Source organism: Harmonia axyridis, chromosome 5 (genome assembly GCF_914767665.1).
Source record: "Harmonia axyridis chromosome 5, icHarAxyr1.1, whole genome shotgun sequence".
Taxonomy (NCBI): Eukaryota; Metazoa; Arthropoda; class Insecta; order Coleoptera; family Coccinellidae; genus Harmonia; species Harmonia axyridis.
The window spans coordinates 41,933,048-41,952,009 of record NC_059505.1 but is presented as its reverse complement, the minus strand read 5'-3'; the positions used below and the strand labels follow the sequence as shown (position 1 = coordinate 41,952,009).

Below are 18,962 nucleotides of genomic sequence, written 5' to 3'. Positions count from 1 at the left end.
TTTGATGCAGATCTGGCCGTAAAATCTTTTCTTAAAATTTTCCTGATACCATTCGGATTTTTCTAACATTATTTTCAGTGGTGCCAGCTAGAAAGAGTAGCTCAAACCAGGTTTTGCTAATAGAGTTTACATTACAGAATTCTATACTTGGTTGGCCGCGGGACTAATTAGTTCAGTAAAATGCGTATAGATGGCTTACAGCCAAATTCCTCACCGATTCAAAATTTAATGATTTTTTTACAAATTCTAAATAATTCGAAGGTCACCAGTTCTGTGTTAAGACTTAGTGCATACAAATATTCTTTTTATAACTTTGGAACAAATTATCTTCCGTCTCAAAATCATCAACATTTTATTTAAAACATTTTTCCGTAAGATTCCGTTTCATTTTGGAGATTTTTCATTGATTTAACTCAAAAAAGTTATCCATTATTTTATAAATTCAATTGACCAAATGTTGCAGACTCCAAACACATTAGTTTTTACACCACAAGTGATTGGTATTCAATATATGCAGACTTTTCTTCACAGTTATAGCAATATACTTTTGAAATTTGAAAAATCTATTTTTTTCTTAACATAATCTTGAGTTGAAAGAATCAAGGCGATATAACAACTGATTTTGTACCAGATTTCATGCGAATAAGACTTATATTTTTGTTATATAATTTTTTCGGTTTCTGTACTCGAAAACTTAACCTTTGAAAATTTCAGGGAGTAAAATGTTTTCTCTCTAACGATTTCAAAGTGTTTTTATTATAATTATCGAATATCGAACATCAACACCTTTTTGGTGGGTTTCATGAACTTTAATTGTGTCATTTTTAGGAATTCCCGGTATAACTGTTTTCCCCAGTCCAAATATTAATATACTTCTAAAATAATTATAACATCCATGGTTCAATAAACATTTTTTGGAAATTTTTAATAAAGAAAAAGTTAATAATTACATTCTAACGTCATATAAAAAATACAAATTAATTAATATTTGTCTTATCTTCTAAAAGTCTTGACTAGCTCAAAAAGGATGAGCGGTTATGGTATGAGCTCTTAATTCTTTTGGTAAATGGAAACCCTTATTGCAAATCGAACAGAAGTAGAGCGGTTTGGAGTTTCCAACAACAACCTTCTGCTTTTCGTGAACCTTAATGTGATTGGTCAGCGAAGCCTGCTTGTCAAAAGTCCTCGCACAATGTGGACACTTATATTCCTGAAGACACGTCGGATGACTTATTTTCACATGTGCTTGCAAAGTTTCACTCTTACTAAAAGAAGCCGCACACAACTGGCAAGAAAATGTCACTTTTTGAGTTTTTTGGTTTTCCACTATCTCGTGCAACTTCATATGGTTCTCGTACTCTGTCTTCGTTGCGAATTCTTGATCGCAAGAATCGCATCTGGGTGTCAATAAAGCAGCCATGTTGCCATGCTTTTCGATGTTGTGGATTTTCAACGCTACATCATTCGGTAGTTCCTGTCCGCAAGTTAAACACTCAAAATCTGATTTTTTGGGCTTCGGTAGCAGCATTTGCGTCCTTTTCATTGGGGAGGTTAAAGGTCCCTCGTTGTTGGTACGTTTATGCCACCCCATGTGAGCATACATCGCAGGCTGCGACGAAAAGCTCTTCTTGCAAATCTTGCAACTGAAACCCTTATTGTGCCCCATCTTAGGTGTTTTGGTAACCGGTATCTCCGAATGTTCCTGCATCATGTGCTCCTCAAGATCCGAAGTACGTTCGAACCCAATCTTGCAGTACTTGCAGTAAGTAGCGTACCTGTTGGACGGCCCAGCTTCCTGCGTATGCTGTTTCGCCTTGTGCTGTATAAGTGCGGCTTTAGTGGTGAAATTTTGCACACAAATGTCACAAGTGAAAATATACGGACCACTGTCGAATTCCTCGGCTAGATCCGGCATATCGTCGTGTTCTTCATCGATGTGGTTGTTCAAGGCATCGGCATTTCCAAAGTTCACGTTACATCTATCGCAGGTAAACTTTCTCGGGGACTTCGATGTTCTGGTTGAGGTCATGTTTATTCCGTGAAGTTTCATGTGCATCTTCAAATTGTACTTGCTCGAAAACACCTTAAAGCATTTTTTGCACGTGTGGTAATCTTCGCCTTCCGGATTGGACTTCCTGGACTTTGGTCTTTCCAAAGATGACTCCGGACTTGACAGTCTAACTGATTGATCTCTTAGTCTTCTATGCATCGCCTTGTGGCTCGCAAAGGCTGATCCGCTGGTGATTATCTTGTCACATTCATCGCACTTCCTCGGATATGCCAAATTAGATATCTGCTTATCGGTGTGGTTCTTAATATTGTGATCGCTGTACTCCGTATAAGACACAAAGTGTTTGTTGCAGGTCACGCACGAATACTTGGACAGCTCGAGAGGTACACCTTCATCTTCCAAATCTTCGTGGGACAGCTTATGACTTTCCAGATCTTCGAAATTCTCGCACAATATGTTACAAATGTTACATATCGGCATCTCAGCGTTAGGACTCAGCATGGTGCTCTTGTACGAATCCGTTTTGGCATCTCTGTAAACCTTGAGGTTTAAGTGGACCGATCTGTGCTGTTCCAATTCGGTTTGGAACAAAAATATCTTGTCGCATTCGTTGCATTTGGTCTGCTCGTGAGTCTCCTTGTGTCTATCCCACTCCGCTGCGTTAAACATTATTTGGCAGTCGGGGCATCTGTAGAAAGAGTTATCCGAAGCCTCGACTTCCGGTTCTTCCTTCTTGACGACATCTTGATGGGTTCGGAAGTGTCTCAACATGTTTGCCTGGCACGAATAGACCTTATCGCACTGTGGGCACTTGGTTGGGATGCTCCGGCTGGTTTTAGCAATCTTTGGAGGGCTTGGTTGCACCTCATCTTCGATCTCCACTGTTGGCGCTCTACCATAGGTGGAACTCCTCCTCTTTCCCAAGATTTCTTTGTTTTCCCTAGGCTCCACCCTATGGAAAGTCCTCTTCTTATAGTTGTCGTCCAGGATTAGACTAAACCCTTCCGAATTGTCATGCTGGTGTTGAGCGTGATTGATAAATTCCTTCAAAGTTCTTACAGCGATGTTGCAAGCGTCGCAAAAGTATTCCACCATGCAGGATACATAGATATGATCCTTGTAATCTTCCAAAGAATCGAAGGTCTTTCCACAGGAGCAGCTGTAAGGTGCCACCTCTTCGCAATGTTCTTCATCGATGTGCTTGCAGAAATCCTTGTGGAAGGAATATATAAACCTGCATTTGATACATCTGTAGTTTTGGTACAGCCTGGTTTTAAGGGTGCTTCGCTTCTTGAGGTTGGACAACTTGACCAAAGTGTCCAAATTCCTATTCGGGCATTTGTGGATATGTTTGCCACTAGAAGATCTGTCTGTGAATGTTATCATGCAATTGTAGCAGGTGAAAACGGGGAACCATATTTTCACCGAACGAAGATGTGACAACAGCCCTTTGAGGTTAGGATGAGTGGCCGAGTGACATGCGCACTTCATTGAGCGATACATATCCACCATCGCCTTACATTTTTCAATATAACTGCTCTCTAGGGGAGACAAACTCTCCATCTCAATTGGAGTCGAGTCACTTTTGATCAATTTCAAACCTGCAGCGAATTCTATCTTCTCGGAATGACTTTGCTCGGAAGATGTTCCAGCACTATTCATTACTGCCAAGTCTGAAAATGAAAAGGGTAGAGTTAGATTGATAACGAATGAACTCATTATTATATAGGGTGTTTTTTTTTTCGAGGTATATAATTTTGAGTTGGCATTACTGTTCAAGATGGCGACCGATTTAACAGCTGTCAAGTGATTTATTCTCAGTTTGGTTTGGCAATTCAGACTCACGCCTGAACAACGCTTGCAAATAGTGTAATTTTATTTCGAAAATTGTGGTTCTGTGCGGAATACGTATCGCGCACTACGTCCATTTTATTTTGTTTAGCGATGAAGCGCACTTCTGGTTGAATGGCTACGTTAACAAACAAAACTGCCGCATTTGGAGTGAAGCTAATCCTCAAATGTATGTCGAAACACCGTTACATCCAGAAAAACTGACTGTTTGGTGCGCTTTATGGGCTGGTGGAATCATTGGTCTGTACTTCTGCAAAAACGATGATGGCCAGAACGTTACAGTCAATGGTGATCGGTATAGGGCCATGTTTACTAACTTTTTCATTCATGAATTGAACAACCATGATGTCCAGGAGCTGTGGTTCCAACAAGACGGCGCAACATGTCACACAGCTCGTGCCACAATCGATTTATTGAAAGACACGTTTGGTGACCGCCTAATTTCACGTTTTGGACCTGTGAATTGGCCTCCAAGATCTTGTGATTTAACACCGCTAGACTACTTTCTGTGGGGTTATGTAAAGTCATTGGTCTATGCGGATAAGCCACAAACCCTTGACCATTTGGAAGACAACATTCGCCGTGTTATTACCGATATACGGCAACAAATGTTGGAAAAAGTCATCGAAAATTGGACGTCCAGATTGGACTACATCCGAGCCAGCCGTGGCGGTCATATGCCAGAAATGATATTTAAAATGTAATGCCACAAGATTATCTTGCGGATAAATAAAATTCAGGTCAATCGAATAATCCATCGTTGTTTTATTGCAATTTAAAGTTCTAAAGCTCTAAAAAAAAACACCCTTTACAAAATATCGTAAGGAAGAATATTTAGCAAGCTGATTCTCATTTTAATTTCATATAGCAAAAATTATATAGAAGGTATTACAAAAAAAAATTACCTTGTGTTCCTAAAATTTCCATTTCGCACTCACTGTTTTCTATGCTTCCTTGCGATTCATCATTCCGAGGTGGAGATAAAGAACAGGTAGTGTCATTGTGGTTGCCATTGGTCAATGACGACACGTCATGATTTTCAAAATCAACTGGTTCCAATTTTACGCTGATATGACATTCCTGGGCTACTTCTACTTCCTCCTCTTCAGTGGAGGTGTCGTCAATCACCTCCTCCTTGACAGTGACAGCCTGGAAAATTGGAGAAACGTGTAAATATCGACATGGAAATCATGAAGTATACAATCCTACAAGTAAAGATGCTTGAACGTGTATGGCCACCTTTATTGAGTTGAATGCACGATTGTACTTATAAAAATAACATAATTAAGGATTCAGCCATTTTTTAAAAATATTTTTATATACAAAAATTCATCTTTTCAAAGATTATTTAGCTTCAACTACACAAGCGAAGACTTGATGAAGTTGAAAAACTCAATAAGGGTGGCCATACATGTCCAGATATCTGGAACCTTTCTGATCCTCTTTTATACTTGAAAATTGGCTAAATAGAAATACTTACTACTCTTCCTCCTTCGCTTTCTTTTGCCCATGATGAAATAGTAGACTGATTTCTCTGGCAATTCCTCTTGAATTCGCACCAAGTTTCCACTTTCTGCGAACAGCTGTCACAGACATATTTTGACATAACATCATCCTCTTTAATCTAGAAAAAAAATGGTTTAAATTACGAATTGGCCAGTTTTGTTTTTGAAACGAAAGAATACATTAGCATCCTAGAGACAAAATTTGAATCTTATTTATCAGATTTTTGAAAACCCATACTGCGGAAGAGGAAGTAGATGAGATAATAGACAAACCCCAATGCTTTTTAGCCCTTAAAATTCATTGATCAGATTCTAAAGTCAAAAGGATCAATGCTGACAGGAAACGTTTTTTGCAATACTTTAATGTGAATAACTTTCAGATGTTCGATGGCTGTATGAGATATACAGGGTGTTAACGAAACGTCTTTCGTTAACACAGGTAATATTTGAAGAGGTGGTTTGTAGGGTCATTTATGACCGTGAACAAAGGTGCTAAAATGCATAGGTTCCAAGATACAGCGTGTAAAAGTTTCTTTGAAAAATGATCTTTTTTTTATATTTGATGAACTTTTCCTCAAGCTGAAGGTGGTTAGTTTAATATTAATTCTTCATGTCAGTTTTTTTTGTCCTGTATTTACGAATAAATTGACATGCATTAAAATACTTGTATTTCTTCATTTCGGAAACGAATCAAGATATACAGGGTGATTTACCGGAATGGCCTATTAGACGTTTATGGATAACTAGTCATAATTTCGAGCTAAAAATTTGGCTATGATTTGAGACAATAATCTTTTTCCCTATAATATTTTCAGATTTCTGTAATTTCCGGTTATACCGGAAGCAGACTACTACTTCCTTATTTCAAATGGTAAACCCAGTATATTATTGCATCATTATATAGCTTTCATGATGAAAATTTCGGCAGTATGCCATACCTTGGGTAAATACTCAACGGTTCATGAATTAATGGGATACTTATGAAAAAAAATGGCGGCGATGAAGACTCGAATTTTTTTGAATATTTTGGCAGAAAAAAGCTTTTTTCGAAATTTTTTTGTCTTTTTCGATTCAGCAAATATGTAGTATTATAAGACACTTTGCGGTTTGGACTAATAATGTACAGGGTGTTCACAAGAAGGTTATGAACTTGGACAACTCAAATTCATCAAAACTTAAGATTTTCAAATCAAAACCTATATTTTTTTATCATTTCACTCGATTCTACGTACAAAAATAGAGGGGGTTACTTAAGCAAACCCTCACTATTTTTGTACGAAGTATCGACTGAAATAATGAAAAATATAGGTTCTAATTTGAAAATGAAATTTGATGAATTTGAGTTGTCTAAGTTCATGATCTTCTTGTAAACACCCTGTACATTTTCGATCTAAACCGCAAACAGTTTTATAATACTAGGTATTTACAGAATCGAAAAAGAAAAAAAAAATTCGAAAAAACCTTTTTCTGCCGAAATATTAAAAAAAATGTGAGTCCTCATCGCCACAATTTTTTTATAAGAATTCCATTAACTCATGAACCGTTGAGTTTTTACCCAAGATATGGCATATTGCCGAAATTTTCGTCAAAAAAGCTATCTAATGATACAATAATATAATGGGTGTGCCATTTGAAATAAGGGAGTAATAGTCTGTTTCCGTTATAACCGAAAGTTGTAGAGATCTGAAAATATTTTAATTCAAGGGAGAAAGATCATTGTCTCAAACCCCAATATGCAAATTTTCAGCTCAAAATTATGATTAGTTTTCCATAAGCGTCTAATAGAACATCCTGGTGAATCATCCTGTATACAAAAATACAGAAGAAAAAGCCTTTTATTAGTGTAGCATTCTCTGCTTTCAAAAAAATTGGTAGATTTTTCAACTAATGAAAAAAAAACACCCTATATATCGAAAACTATGCATTTTAGAACCCATGTCTATAGGTAGTTAATTATTAATTTCATAAAACTATGATCGTTTTATAAAATTTCATTCATATTTCATCAAACGATCATCCAAACCACATCTTTGAATATTGCCGAGTCTTTTGTTAACACCCTGTATAGTTGTACAAAATTGAAATTTTCAAAATGCATTTATCCGATTGGGAAGCAGTAAAATCTCCAGTCTTGAATTCTACATATTATAAACGTAAGTGTTTACTTGAAAAGTAAATTTTTCTTTTAGAAATTTATGACTAAACATAATAAAAAACGAGATTTTTGAGAGTTGTCATATTTTCGTACTTAGGGTATAATCAGTTCCAGAATGTGAAAAATGTTTGTGGTCGATTTATAAGATTGCAATTTGTGGCATTTCAAATATTATCTACATGTACCAGATGGTCTGTGTTTACTTCGATCATTTCGTCGTTTTTCACTGATAAGTAGAATTTTTTCAAACTCTACAATCTGGGTAGGTATATCTCGACTTATTCAAAACTTAACAAATATTCCCAGAAACCACAAATTTTCATGGTACTTATAAAAAAAAAGTTTGTCTTCCGATATTATCTAAATGCAAAACTTGAAATACTTATTACTTTTCAAACCACAATACCGAATGCAATGAATAACTTGATCCGTTTACAATTTTCGTGCAAATGACCCTTACAGCTTCCAAGAAAAAGGGGGTAGCCCTGAGGGATACCAAACGTGGAGTATCTCGTTTTGGTCTAGGGAACGACAGTGTTGCATTTTGACGTCCCATCTCTAATTACTATCTGTACGATGTGATAATACTGCATGGGAATTTCACAGATAGCTTCACCCATAGGCGTAACCTTAGGTTGGGCGTAAGGTCACAATATTCGAGATGTTCGTCAATTCTTTAACGAACATTGGTTGTTATTTTATTCAAACTTAATGACTTTCTTGATCTACATGAAAAAACCTCTTCAAATTTTTTTCCAAAGAAAAAAAAATATACATATAGAGGAAGAAAATAGTATCTCAATTTAAAAGATCGCTGATCAAAGATTTATTTCTACAATATTAAAATTATTTACTCGTCAAGCAATAAAATACGTTTCAACCAAAAAATATTGCAATAAAGACTGAAAATCCGGTTCAACTTTAATAATAAAACGATAAAAGAAAGACAATATCGAAGGATCGAATATAAAAATGGATTTTTATGATTAACAAAATTAAATCAAAGTGCAGAATGGGCAACGAGTATTAGAGTATATTTTCTCTATATCAGTCAAGTTTTGTGAAATATTATTGACATTCAATGAAAAATTCAGATTATACATCCTAGTGACTTTTGTATTGTATCTTGGCAGTTGGTGTGACTGTTACGAAAATTGACAGATTACGGAATTTGAATCGTACTTTTTGAATTTTGGAATAATTTATAATCACGCATTGAATTCGTGATTTATGTCTGACAAAATCGATTTAACACCTACAGAATTAAGAGAAATTGCGAATAATGTTGCAAATCATTTCACTTAATCCAAATTATATTATATTGACAATTGACGCGTGTTGAAATTTGATAGGATCGGAAGTCAGTTTTGACAACAACAAAACGAAAAATATAACTGAAAACAATGCTGTAATGAGTTCATTAGAGCACTGTCTTTAGTACTGTAATGAACTCATTACGATACTGAAATAAAGAAAATACATTATAACTCCAAAACTATTAATATTTACTATTCCTCGATTGTTTCTCATCGAGTTTTCGTAATCTATTTTTTCATGATTCTTTAAAACCATGGGGTAGAGCAAATTATTAAACCAAAATTTTTTTTAATAACCTTTAGTTTGTGAAAGATGCTTCAAACGCATGAATTTTTCAGTTCATTTCTGTTTTGCATTCAATTTTCAGGTAGTACCTTCATTCCAAAACTTAAAAATTCAAAAGAAAGGAGGGTTCATTTATTTAGGTCATAATCCAAAAATATTGAAGCATCAGATGTAATCCCTTTTCAACACAAATAATGATTGACATTTATAACCTCAGTACTCTCAGTTGACTTTCCAAGTAACCCTGTATTGTCATAAATGAAACAGACTCAAAATGGATGAATTTTTCAATTCATTTTTATTTTGCATTCAATTTTCAGGTCGTACCTACATTCCAAAACTTAAAGATTCCAAAGAAAGTAGGGTTCATTTATTTAGGTCATAATCCAAAAATATTGAAGCATCAGGTTTAATCCCTTTTCAACACAAATAATGATTGACATTTATAACCTCAGTACTCTCAGTTGACTTTCCGAGTAACCCTGTATTGTCATAAATGAAACAGAGTAGGTACCTGCAATTGTTCACTTGGACAACTTGGTTCGACTTTTAGGTCATAAATATTTCAGGATAATATTCGAGACAAGATGTGACTTCTGAAACCTTTTTCCTGGAAAAAGATAGGTACCTCTCTTTCTTACTTACAACAAGATTTAAGTAGTAGTAAATCGAATTTAGGTTTCAAAAATCATCAAAACTAAGAACTTCAATTGGGTTATGATCTGATGATTCATTGCTGTGAGTGATTTTCACCATTAAATATCATCAGGGGCTCAGTGAAACAAAACCAATATTATACAAACTCTAACGAAAAATTTTTTTCAACTTGAATAACGAATTTCTTTTTGTTCTTCATAGCATTTCTATGGTATCTGATTTCCAAAAAATACAGTAGGTAGTTAGTATTTTAATCATCTATTTGCTGAAAAATTGAGGAATATGCGAAAATAGTGAAAGCGTACTTTAAAAACATATAGGTACTACAAAATAAAAATGAGTGTACAATTTCCAAATATCTTTGTTTTACGTTCGATATACTCAAGTTAAAAGTCTTCAAATAACTGAAAAAAATTTATTATATTAGAAAATTTCCTAAACTTCAGCTTTGAATAACTCTAACATTTCGATTAAGCGAGAAAATAATATTTAGAAAAATAATATGTAGCCTTCAGATTTTTGATCCACTCAATTTTCAAGAATGAAATCCATCTAAAATTGCTTTAAAATAATGTTAAATATTTGAAAAAAAAAAATTGTACCTATAGGTTCAAAAAACATGACGTAGAAAACACATTATTTCCCTTCACAAGCACCTGTCAACCTTGAAAAATTAGCATATTATCAAATAAAAGCCTCAGAATGCTTAGAAGTACCACTTGGTGCAAAAAAATCTCAAAGTCAACAGCCTTCTAAGAAAACCATGAAGGCCAAGATATTCATTAAAAAAACAATTAATTGTCAGTCTAAGCCCAAAATCTACTTCCAAATCCCATAATTCCATTCTAGTTTCCTTTAAAACTCCCCAAAACCGCCAAGAAAAAATTAAAAAACTAAGTCTGGAGATGCTCTGCACGCTGTAGCTAAAAACGGTACGCCCCTGGAGGCGTTTCAAGTTCATCATCAGCTACCCGATGTAGACTTCCAAAGTCTTCATAATCGTGTAGGAAACGACATAAAACCCCAGATAAAAAACCGAAAATAGCTCTGGATTCACGGTATAAAGCTAACTCAGAAAACTGAAGGCTCAACTATACTACTACGAAACTACGAAGTACTTTCACAAAACAAGATGGCAGTACTGCGAGTAGCTGATGAGTAACCACATGACTTGGAAATACCGCGAAAACATCGACAACTACAGCTAGCTGAGACACTACGAGTTAATACCGATAGTTTTAAAATGGAAATGACTCGATTAAAAACAGGAAAATGAAAGACGAGGCCTAAATATTCTGCTGACAGAAGGCATCCACCCATTGCATGGCTGTTGCCAGCTCGTCGATAAGGTCGAGAATCGGTTCGAAAGCAACGCCAACTTGGACTTATGCACCTACTACGACTCGTCTATGGATGGCTATGGAAGCCGTGCTATCAATCCCATGCACCCACAAGGAAATAAAATCGGTTAAACACTCACCTCAATCGATAATACGGCGAGTATACGTTCTCTCAACAATACGCCTTTACCCAAGTCCTTTATCGTCTCCTTATTTTCCACTAGGCAAAGCCTACAGCAGCGGGCGTGAATGCCCACTTCAACGTCCGACATATTCACCAAACTATAGTTTTTAAAGTTATCACTTATCAAAAGTCACGAAAGATATAAACACTACCGATGATATTCTAACGTAGCAGACGCGTACATCAAGCACTCTTAGAGAAACCGAACAGCCATGTCAGACAGCACAGACCTCTGCGATTGATAGACAACAACGCCAGTTCCCCTCCTCTCTCACAGAGTCCCAGGATGAAAGAAAGTACGTAGCGTCAGCCAACTGCCTGCCTCGATCGTCAAGCGTGTGGATTTGGTTTGGCTTCCGCTCTCAACTGCTCTCTCTGTAGGTATGGGAACGCTTCAATTCAAATGCTACACTAGTTCTGACCCAGAGATGGCCACAACGCTACAAGGAAATCGAACTGGGTACCTAGGTGGGGATGCTCAGCGAGATCAGCGTTGTCATAGCACCTTCTGATGGCTTTACGATCAAAAAACCTTTGTTACTGGAAACAATGGAAAACCAAAACCCATCTCGATTAGTTAAAATGTCATTATTGTGCGGTTGAACGATTCTAACCCTCGTTACACATTTCTGAGTATTATCAGGTGGTAAATAGTCTTTTAATTGCTTCTAAGATCTTATCTTAATCGATATTCGAAAGGCATGAATTGAGGGTATTGAAAAATACTAGAAATGAAAAAATGCTTTGTTAATAGGAGAGAAATGGTAGCTAGCCGTCATCGATTACTCAGATACAATTTGCAAATATTCAATGCGTAACGGAGGTAGCAGGTAGCAAAATGTTTAAACAATAGGTCGACATTTTATTCTCCAATGAAAACTCTGAATAGCTGCAGGGTTTGACCGGTAGATGTCCGTCCGTCTCAACTTGTCATTAGCACTATTTCTTGAGCCTTAGTTTGCCTTGATTTTCTTTATTAAAAAAAAGAATCTCGAATCTATTATAATGTTATTAAGGTGCTATCTAATTATGTGGAATCTAGTACAAAGAAGACCATATCTTCAATTAATTAATAATGTAATTTCAGAAGAATGCCAAATATTGAAAGGCAAGCCTCCGAATCGAGGTTTTGAAGCCTTTAAAGGCACCAAAATGTAGTGAAAAATTGCACAATTGGCATTTCTATCGTGAACAATAAAACCATTACATTTCAGCTGTATGAGTCTCTCTATTCTCTAATCAATACATATTTCCTTCAGCTCTATTAAATAAGTTATAGGGGTTCTCTAATTTTTTTTCGTCTCAGAAAACAAGAACTTCTTGTTTTTTACCATAAAACACAATACTCTTCAAATTTCAATGGAATACAAGCCACACGAATTGAGGAATGCAAAAGGTTCTTGAATCAGACATGAGGCATTGTCTTAAAAAACCTGATGATGAGAATCTAGAAAATACCGTAAAAAGTAAAATCTATCTGTTACACCTAGCAGAAGAAAATATATATAATTGACCTCTTAAAACCTCAATTTCCAAACAGGTACTAAAAGAAATCTCATTTTGAGGTTATTATGATACGTAATGAATGAAAAAAAGATATAAAAGCTCGAGTAGCATGAATCACAGTCTTATATGAAGATCCTAATAAAAATGATATAAAAAAGAAGTTCCCTTGTAGGTACCTCAACAAAAATCATTTTGATAAATTGAAATCTTTAATTCGGGATTATATAATCAGAGGTAACAATTCTTCCACGTGTAGATAACATGATGTTGAAACAATAGGTTCATAATCAAGAACAGCATATCGTACAATAAAAAACTCAATACAGTGATTACATAGCTGCCGGGTTTGACCGGTAGATGTCGACACGTCTCACATTGATATCTACCACATGTTTTTGAGGCTTGGTTATCCTTGATTTTCTTGATTGAAAAAATCAAATAAGTCGTGATGCTAGAAAGATCATATTGAATTATATGAAATATACCGCAAAGAGGAACAAATCCTCACATCATCCTGCACTTTTGAAAGGTCACTAAATGTCAAAATGCAAGCCTCGAAATTGAGTTTTTCAATACTTTAAAGACATAAGACACCAAAATGTAGTAAAAAATTGTACAATTTTATTTCTGTTCTTATAGCATTCAAGTACAGAAGGCTCAAATCACCTCTATCATCTCTATTTTATAGGTTATAGGAATTTCAACAGTTGTTTTGGATATCTGATGATCGTCTTGAAACTCAAGAACATATAATTTATTTCGTTATATAATAGTTAAAACAGAACGAATGCCCCAAAATTTTCAAGGGAATATAAGTATTGCACTCAAATAGAAGAATGCAGGAGGTTCTTAAAAAATGCTAACCAAACATTAGACCCAAAATGTTGTTTTTGAAAAAACTTGTTGAAGGCAATCCGAAAACTGCATAACATGTAACATGTGTTGCACCTTTGAGAAGAAAGGATTCAGAAAATTGACTTCACTAATAAGAGAAATATCATAATAGCTGTAGTACCTACATTATGTAATGAATAACCAATGGCTATGAAAGAAAACATGACTTCGAGAACGTATAAATATGAAATTCACAAAACAATACAATCACTTTCAATCTTCTAGGCTGAAAATAATCAAACCTTATCAAGTCTTTGCAGTGACCCCATTAAAACAAAAACTTTAAAAAAATAAAACCATTCAGCTCTGAATAGGAGGCAAGATCTCAAATAATGCCTTCTTAATAGAAGGCATAGTTCATATTTTCAAGGAAATAATTGATGTTAAAAAGCATAACAATGAATGAAACTACAGTGATGCAATGCCAGAAGATGGCAGTACGTTTCCATTTTGGCATTTCAAGCATCTAGCCAGGTTTCTTTGAGTAAATAAGGAGATTTATATCTATATCTTATATACATAAAAGACGTTCAATCTAAACACATATGAGTCTAAACGCTTGGCTTGTAAATATTGGACCTTCAACTAGATCGCCAATTGCCAAGGTTCAAGGTACCAAAGCAACGTTTTAGAGACACCGGAGTAAAGTAAAAAGTTGTTCAATTCTTCTCTTGAAATCAACTCTAAAATCCCACAAGTATATTCGACTATAAATATTGAATAAAAAGAGATATCGCGACCAAAATGCTACGTTTTGCTCCATTTGGTAGATTACTAGGTTTTTCAGCATGATCTTGGTCGTATGACGTCATTTGAAATATTGATTATTATGCAGTTGTTCAAATAACAAGATAAAACCATGGCTTTCTATCGGAATCTTTTGTATACTCAGAACGCCGCTCCCATTCTCAGTGCGGTAGACAACAACAGGGAATAGGAAATTGTATCAAATGAATTTTATAATCCATAGTTATCTGTGACAGTATTCTTGAAACATAGTTCATGCAAGTAACCATAGGTGGCACAACATTCTAAAATCCGATAACCATCAATACAAGGCTACTCTGTCAATGGATATTTATATTAATTATAGTGAATAAAATGATTTTAAGCTAACCATAATTACAATTTATCGATTGAAATTCCAATTCATTCATTCATAAGATTGCAAAAGATTATAATTAACAGAAAAGTATATTTTGTGGACATGACGTTTACAATGACAGTCAGTGTTCTATGTTTATGGATGTATTGAATTGGTGTTTTAATTGATTTATTAATTATTTCTGTTTTCCCGACTATCTCCGCATTGAACTTATTACTGTTATTATAATAGTTTTTTAATTAAAAAGGTAATTATAAGTTATTCCAAGAGCCTCTATAACAGGCATTCAAAACAAAAAGCAAGAAGATGATGAAAAGTTGTAAATTCGATTGATTTTTCAGGAAAAATTGCTTCTAACGCCAAAATGACCAAAAGACATGCGGAGGAAGCGCTTGCTTCCTCCAGCGGTCAGCCGCCTATAAAAAAAATACACTTTGAGCCCCATTTGATCGGGCCGGTATCCACTCTGGAAGAAATGGACATAAAAGTTTTACAGTATCAAAACAAAAAATTAGCTCAAGTAAGAATCTTAACAATTGCCAACCATATCCATAACATAATATCTACTTTCACTATAGAAAATAGAGCAAAGACATAGGACTGAACAGGAATTGAGACAGAGAATTGAACAATTGGAAAAAAGACAAACTCAAGATGATGCTATGTTGAATGTCGTAAATCGATATTGGAATCAACTCAATGAAGATATACGAATACTTTTACAAAGATTTGATGCCGAAACAGCTGATGAATCGGAAAATAAAAGTGACTCTGGAATGTAAATATTGTTCTATATCTAACTCTTGTGATTTCAGACGAAAATGAAGCAACTACTTCTTTTTTGATGCAGTTATCAACTTGGGATAAAGATGAACTGAATGATAAGTTAGCAAATAGGGTTCAAGTTTCAAGAAGAGCTGTAGCTAAAGTCATACAAGCCTTTGACAGACTTATGCAAAGAAACGAAAAAATAACATTGGCTCTGAAAGGAGAGTTGGAAGGACGTAAGTTCAACAACTTTTTATGATTACATTCATTATATATTGTATATTTCTTAGAGGATGCCCCAAGCGTTGATGAGACCATTAGACAAGCAAATATTGAACTACAAGCAGAAAACAGAAATCTTCAAGCTTTACATACAACCCTGCATGAAAAATATCATTTAAACAGTCTGAAAGTTGCTGAGTTACAAGACTCAGTTACGGCTAGGGAAACAGAAATAGCTGAATTGAAAAATCAGATTGACGATTTACAATATGAGTTCGACAAGGTGAATATCGAATACTTCAGAGCTATTTTATCACTGAGATTTTTTTTTTTCATGTAGGTACGCAACAGAAATGACAAACTTGAAACCCACTTGGCTGAAGCTATAGAGAAACTTAAAACCTACAACCAACTCCACGGTGATCCCGATAAAAATGCACAGCAAAAACCTGTGGTACAAACGAGTCTTTCCCAAGCTAAACTCGAGGATTTGATGAAGGAGGTGGAAGAATTAAAAGAACTATCGAATAATAGACTTCAGGAACTCGATAAGTTGCATATGACACATAGGGAGACTCTCAAAGAAGTTGAAAAACTCAAAATGGATGTAAGTTTTCATAAATTTCAGGACTTTCATCATGTGTTTTCCAAGTCTAGCATATTGAAACTTTTTTAGATCCGTCAACTCCCTGAAAGTGTTATTGTTGAAACAACCGAGTACAAATGTCTTCAATCTCAATTTTCCGTGTTGTATAATGAGTCTATGCAGCTGAAAACTCAATTGGATGAAGCTAGACAGCAATTACAGCAAACTAAAAACGCCAATGCCAGAAATATAGAACTAATGGAGGTGGGTACCTAACCTAACTTAACCTAACATTGTTAATACTTCCAATTATTCTTTTTCAGAGCGACGAACTAATGTCTCAGAAGAAGCTGCGCCAAGAAGTGATGCAGTTAGAAGATTTTCTTGCACAAATAAGAAAGGAGTATGAAATGCTTCGAATAGAGTTCGAACAGAATCTTGCTGCCAATGAACAAACTGGTCCAATCAATAGAGAAATGAGGCATTTAATAACGTCACTACAAAATAATACACAGCAGTTAAAAGGTGAAGTGCATAGATACAAAAGGAAATATAAAGAAGCTAATGCGGAAATTCCAAAAGTAAGTGGCATTCTTTGAAATTTTTTTCGTGTGGAGTCTGAACATAACATTTTTGCAGTTGAAAAAAGAAATAGAAGAATTGCAAGCCAAAATAACTCAATTAGAATCAAACCAAGATTCCAAAGAAAATATAAAGCAAGAAATCAAGGAAGAAGACCAAGGTACATCGGAGGGAATTCAAATCAAAGAAGAAGGTTCCACCACTCCGACAATCAAAAAGGAAGAGGAAGATACAGAAGTGAGTATTCAAATATTCCGAAGAAAATTTGAACATTTACATTTCTTATTGTTCAGATGACTGAAGAAACCGATGCTGACAAGGATAAAGCAGGAGGATCTCCATCTTGGAAAAAAGATGGGAACAAACCTGCCCAAGGCGCTGTGAAAAAAGATCCTGTAAAGACGGAGAAAGACCATAGGGAGGCGCAAAGAGCCAAAGAACAGAAAATAATGGAAAATGAGATAATAAGAGACTTGAAGAATCAGTTAAAGTAAGATTGGAAATTTCCTTATAATATAAATCAATAACGATCTTCGTGTTTTTAGGAAAGCTTTGAACGAGCAGAAAGAAATGAAGCTGCTTTTGGACATGTACAAAGGCGTCAGCAAAGAACAGAGGGACAAGGTGCAGCTGATGGCATCGGAGAAGAAACTAAGAATGGAAGTCGAAGATCTCAGACAGCAAATCAAAAAAATCCAGGTGAAAATTTGATTCGTTCAAAGTGCGTTACCCTTTCTTATAGCAAATATTTTTGTTGCAGGATAGTAAGAGGGATGATAAGAGGAAAATGGCAGAGGATGAAGCCTTGAAAAAGATAAAACAGTTGGAAGAGCAAAAGTATGAGCTACAAAAGCAAGTGGCAAATCAAAAGCCCGCCGATGGCAATTGGGGTAATGTTTTACATCAGATGAGGCCGTTCGTTGGTTCACAGGAAGAAGAAGCACTTCTTAACGAAATGGAAGTCACTGGACAGGCTTTCGAAGACATGCAGGTGAGTTAGGAAACAGAACTATAGAATTTATGGGGTACCCCAAGGTTCTATTCTGTACCCTTCGAGATACTATTAGAATCCAATTTTAGGAGCAAAATTCGAGGTTGATTCAACAACTAAGAGAAAAGGATGATGCCAACTTTAAACTTATGTCCGAGAGGATTAAATCTAACCAGTTGCATAAGTTGGCTAGGGAAGAAAAAGATGTCTTGAAGGAGCAAGTGCAAACTTTAACGACACAAGTAGATGCAGCTAATATTGTTGTACGTAAACTAGAAGAAAAGGAGAGGATTCTGCAAAATACTTTGGCTACAGTTGAGAAGGAATTGTCTCTTAGGCAACAAGCTATGGAAATGCACAAGAGGAAAGCAATAGAATCTGCGCAAAGTGCTGCTGACTTGAAACTTCACTTGGGTAAATCTTCCTAACATACCAAAGTGTTTGAATTTTATTATTTTTCTTTTTTTTTCAGAAAAATACCATTCACAGATGAAAGAAGCTCAGCAAGTGGTAGCGGAAAAAACAAGTTCCTTAGAAGCCGAGGCTTATAAGACGAAAAGACTGCAAGAAGAAATAGCCCAATTGAAACGGAAGGCGGAGAGGATGAAGAAGATGGAAATATCGGGTACAACTCTCGATGAAGTTATGATGGAAGAAATAAGAGAATACAAAGAGACGCTTACTTGTCCATCCTGTAAGGTCAAGAGGAAAGATGCTGTTCTTTCGAAATGCTTCCACGTTTTCTGTTATGACTGTCTTAAAACCAGATACGAGACCAGGCAAAGAAAATGTCCGAAATGTAATTGTGCCTTTGGTGCAAATGATTATCATAGATTGTATTTATCTAATTAATTAGGTGGAAATATTTTTATTTTAACCGTGTAAAATGTATGATTTTTTAAATCTTGATGGAGATATGAATATAAGCTTTAGTTGTTCATACGAAGTTTTATTGGTTAATTTAATCAACATAAAGTTGAACATGTGTTTCGCTGAATACTCA

At 35.3% G+C, this 18,962-nt stretch overlaps 2 protein-coding genes across 3 annotated transcripts; one reads left to right on the top strand and one right to left on the bottom strand.

Moving 5' to 3' along the window:
• Positions 1 to 892: 892 nt before the first annotated feature.
• Positions 893 to 11,720, bottom strand: LOC123680958 (zinc finger protein 62-like). The gene is made up of 4 exons (XM_045619098.1): positions 11,262 to 11,720; positions 5,343 to 5,486; positions 4,768 to 5,011; positions 893 to 3,684 (listed from the first exon to the last, which is right to left on the bottom strand). The coding sequence occupies exons 1-4, from the start codon at positions 11,391 to 11,393 to the stop codon at positions 1,019 to 1,021; spliced, it is 3,186 nt and encodes a 1,061-aa protein (XP_045475054.1). The 5' UTR covers positions 11,394 to 11,720; the 3' UTR covers positions 893 to 1,018.
• Positions 11,721 to 14,905: 3,185 nt separating this feature from the next.
• LOC123680957 (E3 ubiquitin-protein ligase Bre1) lies at positions 14,906 to 18,897 on the top strand. 2 transcript variants are annotated; one of them, XM_045619097.1, is made up of 14 exons: positions 14,906 to 15,057; positions 15,152 to 15,330; positions 15,389 to 15,575; positions 15,626 to 15,814; positions 15,869 to 16,083; positions 16,141 to 16,407; positions 16,477 to 16,650; positions 16,710 to 16,967; positions 17,026 to 17,205; positions 17,262 to 17,458; positions 17,514 to 17,667; positions 17,729 to 17,959; positions 18,049 to 18,373; positions 18,432 to 18,897. In XM_045619097.1, exons 2-14 carry the CDS (start codon positions 15,175 to 15,177, stop codon positions 18,809 to 18,811), a joined length of 2,913 nt encoding a protein of 970 aa, XP_045475053.1. In that variant the 5' UTR covers positions 14,906 to 15,057; positions 15,152 to 15,174; the 3' UTR covers positions 18,812 to 18,897. The 2 variants fall into 2 exon arrangements, with proteins under 2 accessions (XP_045475053.1, XP_045475052.1); XM_045619096.1 differs by having other exon boundaries at positions 17,711 to 17,959.
• Positions 18,898 to 18,962: the final 65 nt, after the last annotated feature.

Excerpts from the sequence above, each read along its gene's own strand:
- LOC123680958 (XM_045619098.1), bottom strand. The coding sequence starts at position 11,393 with ATGTCGGACGTTGAAGTGGGCATTCACGCCCGCTGCTGTAGGCTTTGC. Across the intron at positions 5,487-11,261 it reads TCGCCGTATTATCGATTGAG|ATTAAAGAGGATGATGTTAT; the intron begins GTGAGTGTTTAA and ends TTTTTTTTCTAG. Across the intron at positions 3,685-4,767 it reads GGAAATTTTAGGAACACAAG|ACTTGGCAGTAATGAATAGT; the intron begins GTAATTTTTTTT and ends TTTCATTTTCAG.
- LOC123680957 (XM_045619096.1), top strand. The coding sequence starts at position 15,175 with ATGACCAAAAGACATGCGGAGGAAGCGCTTGCTTCCTCCAGCGGTCAG. Across the intron at positions 15,576-15,625 it reads TGATGAATCGGAAAATAAAA|ACGAAAATGAAGCAACTACT; the intron begins GTGACTCTGGAA and ends TTGTGATTTCAG. Across the intron at positions 16,084-16,140 it reads TACAATATGAGTTCGACAAG|GTACGCAACAGAAATGACAA; the intron begins GTGAATATCGAA and ends TTTTTCATGTAG.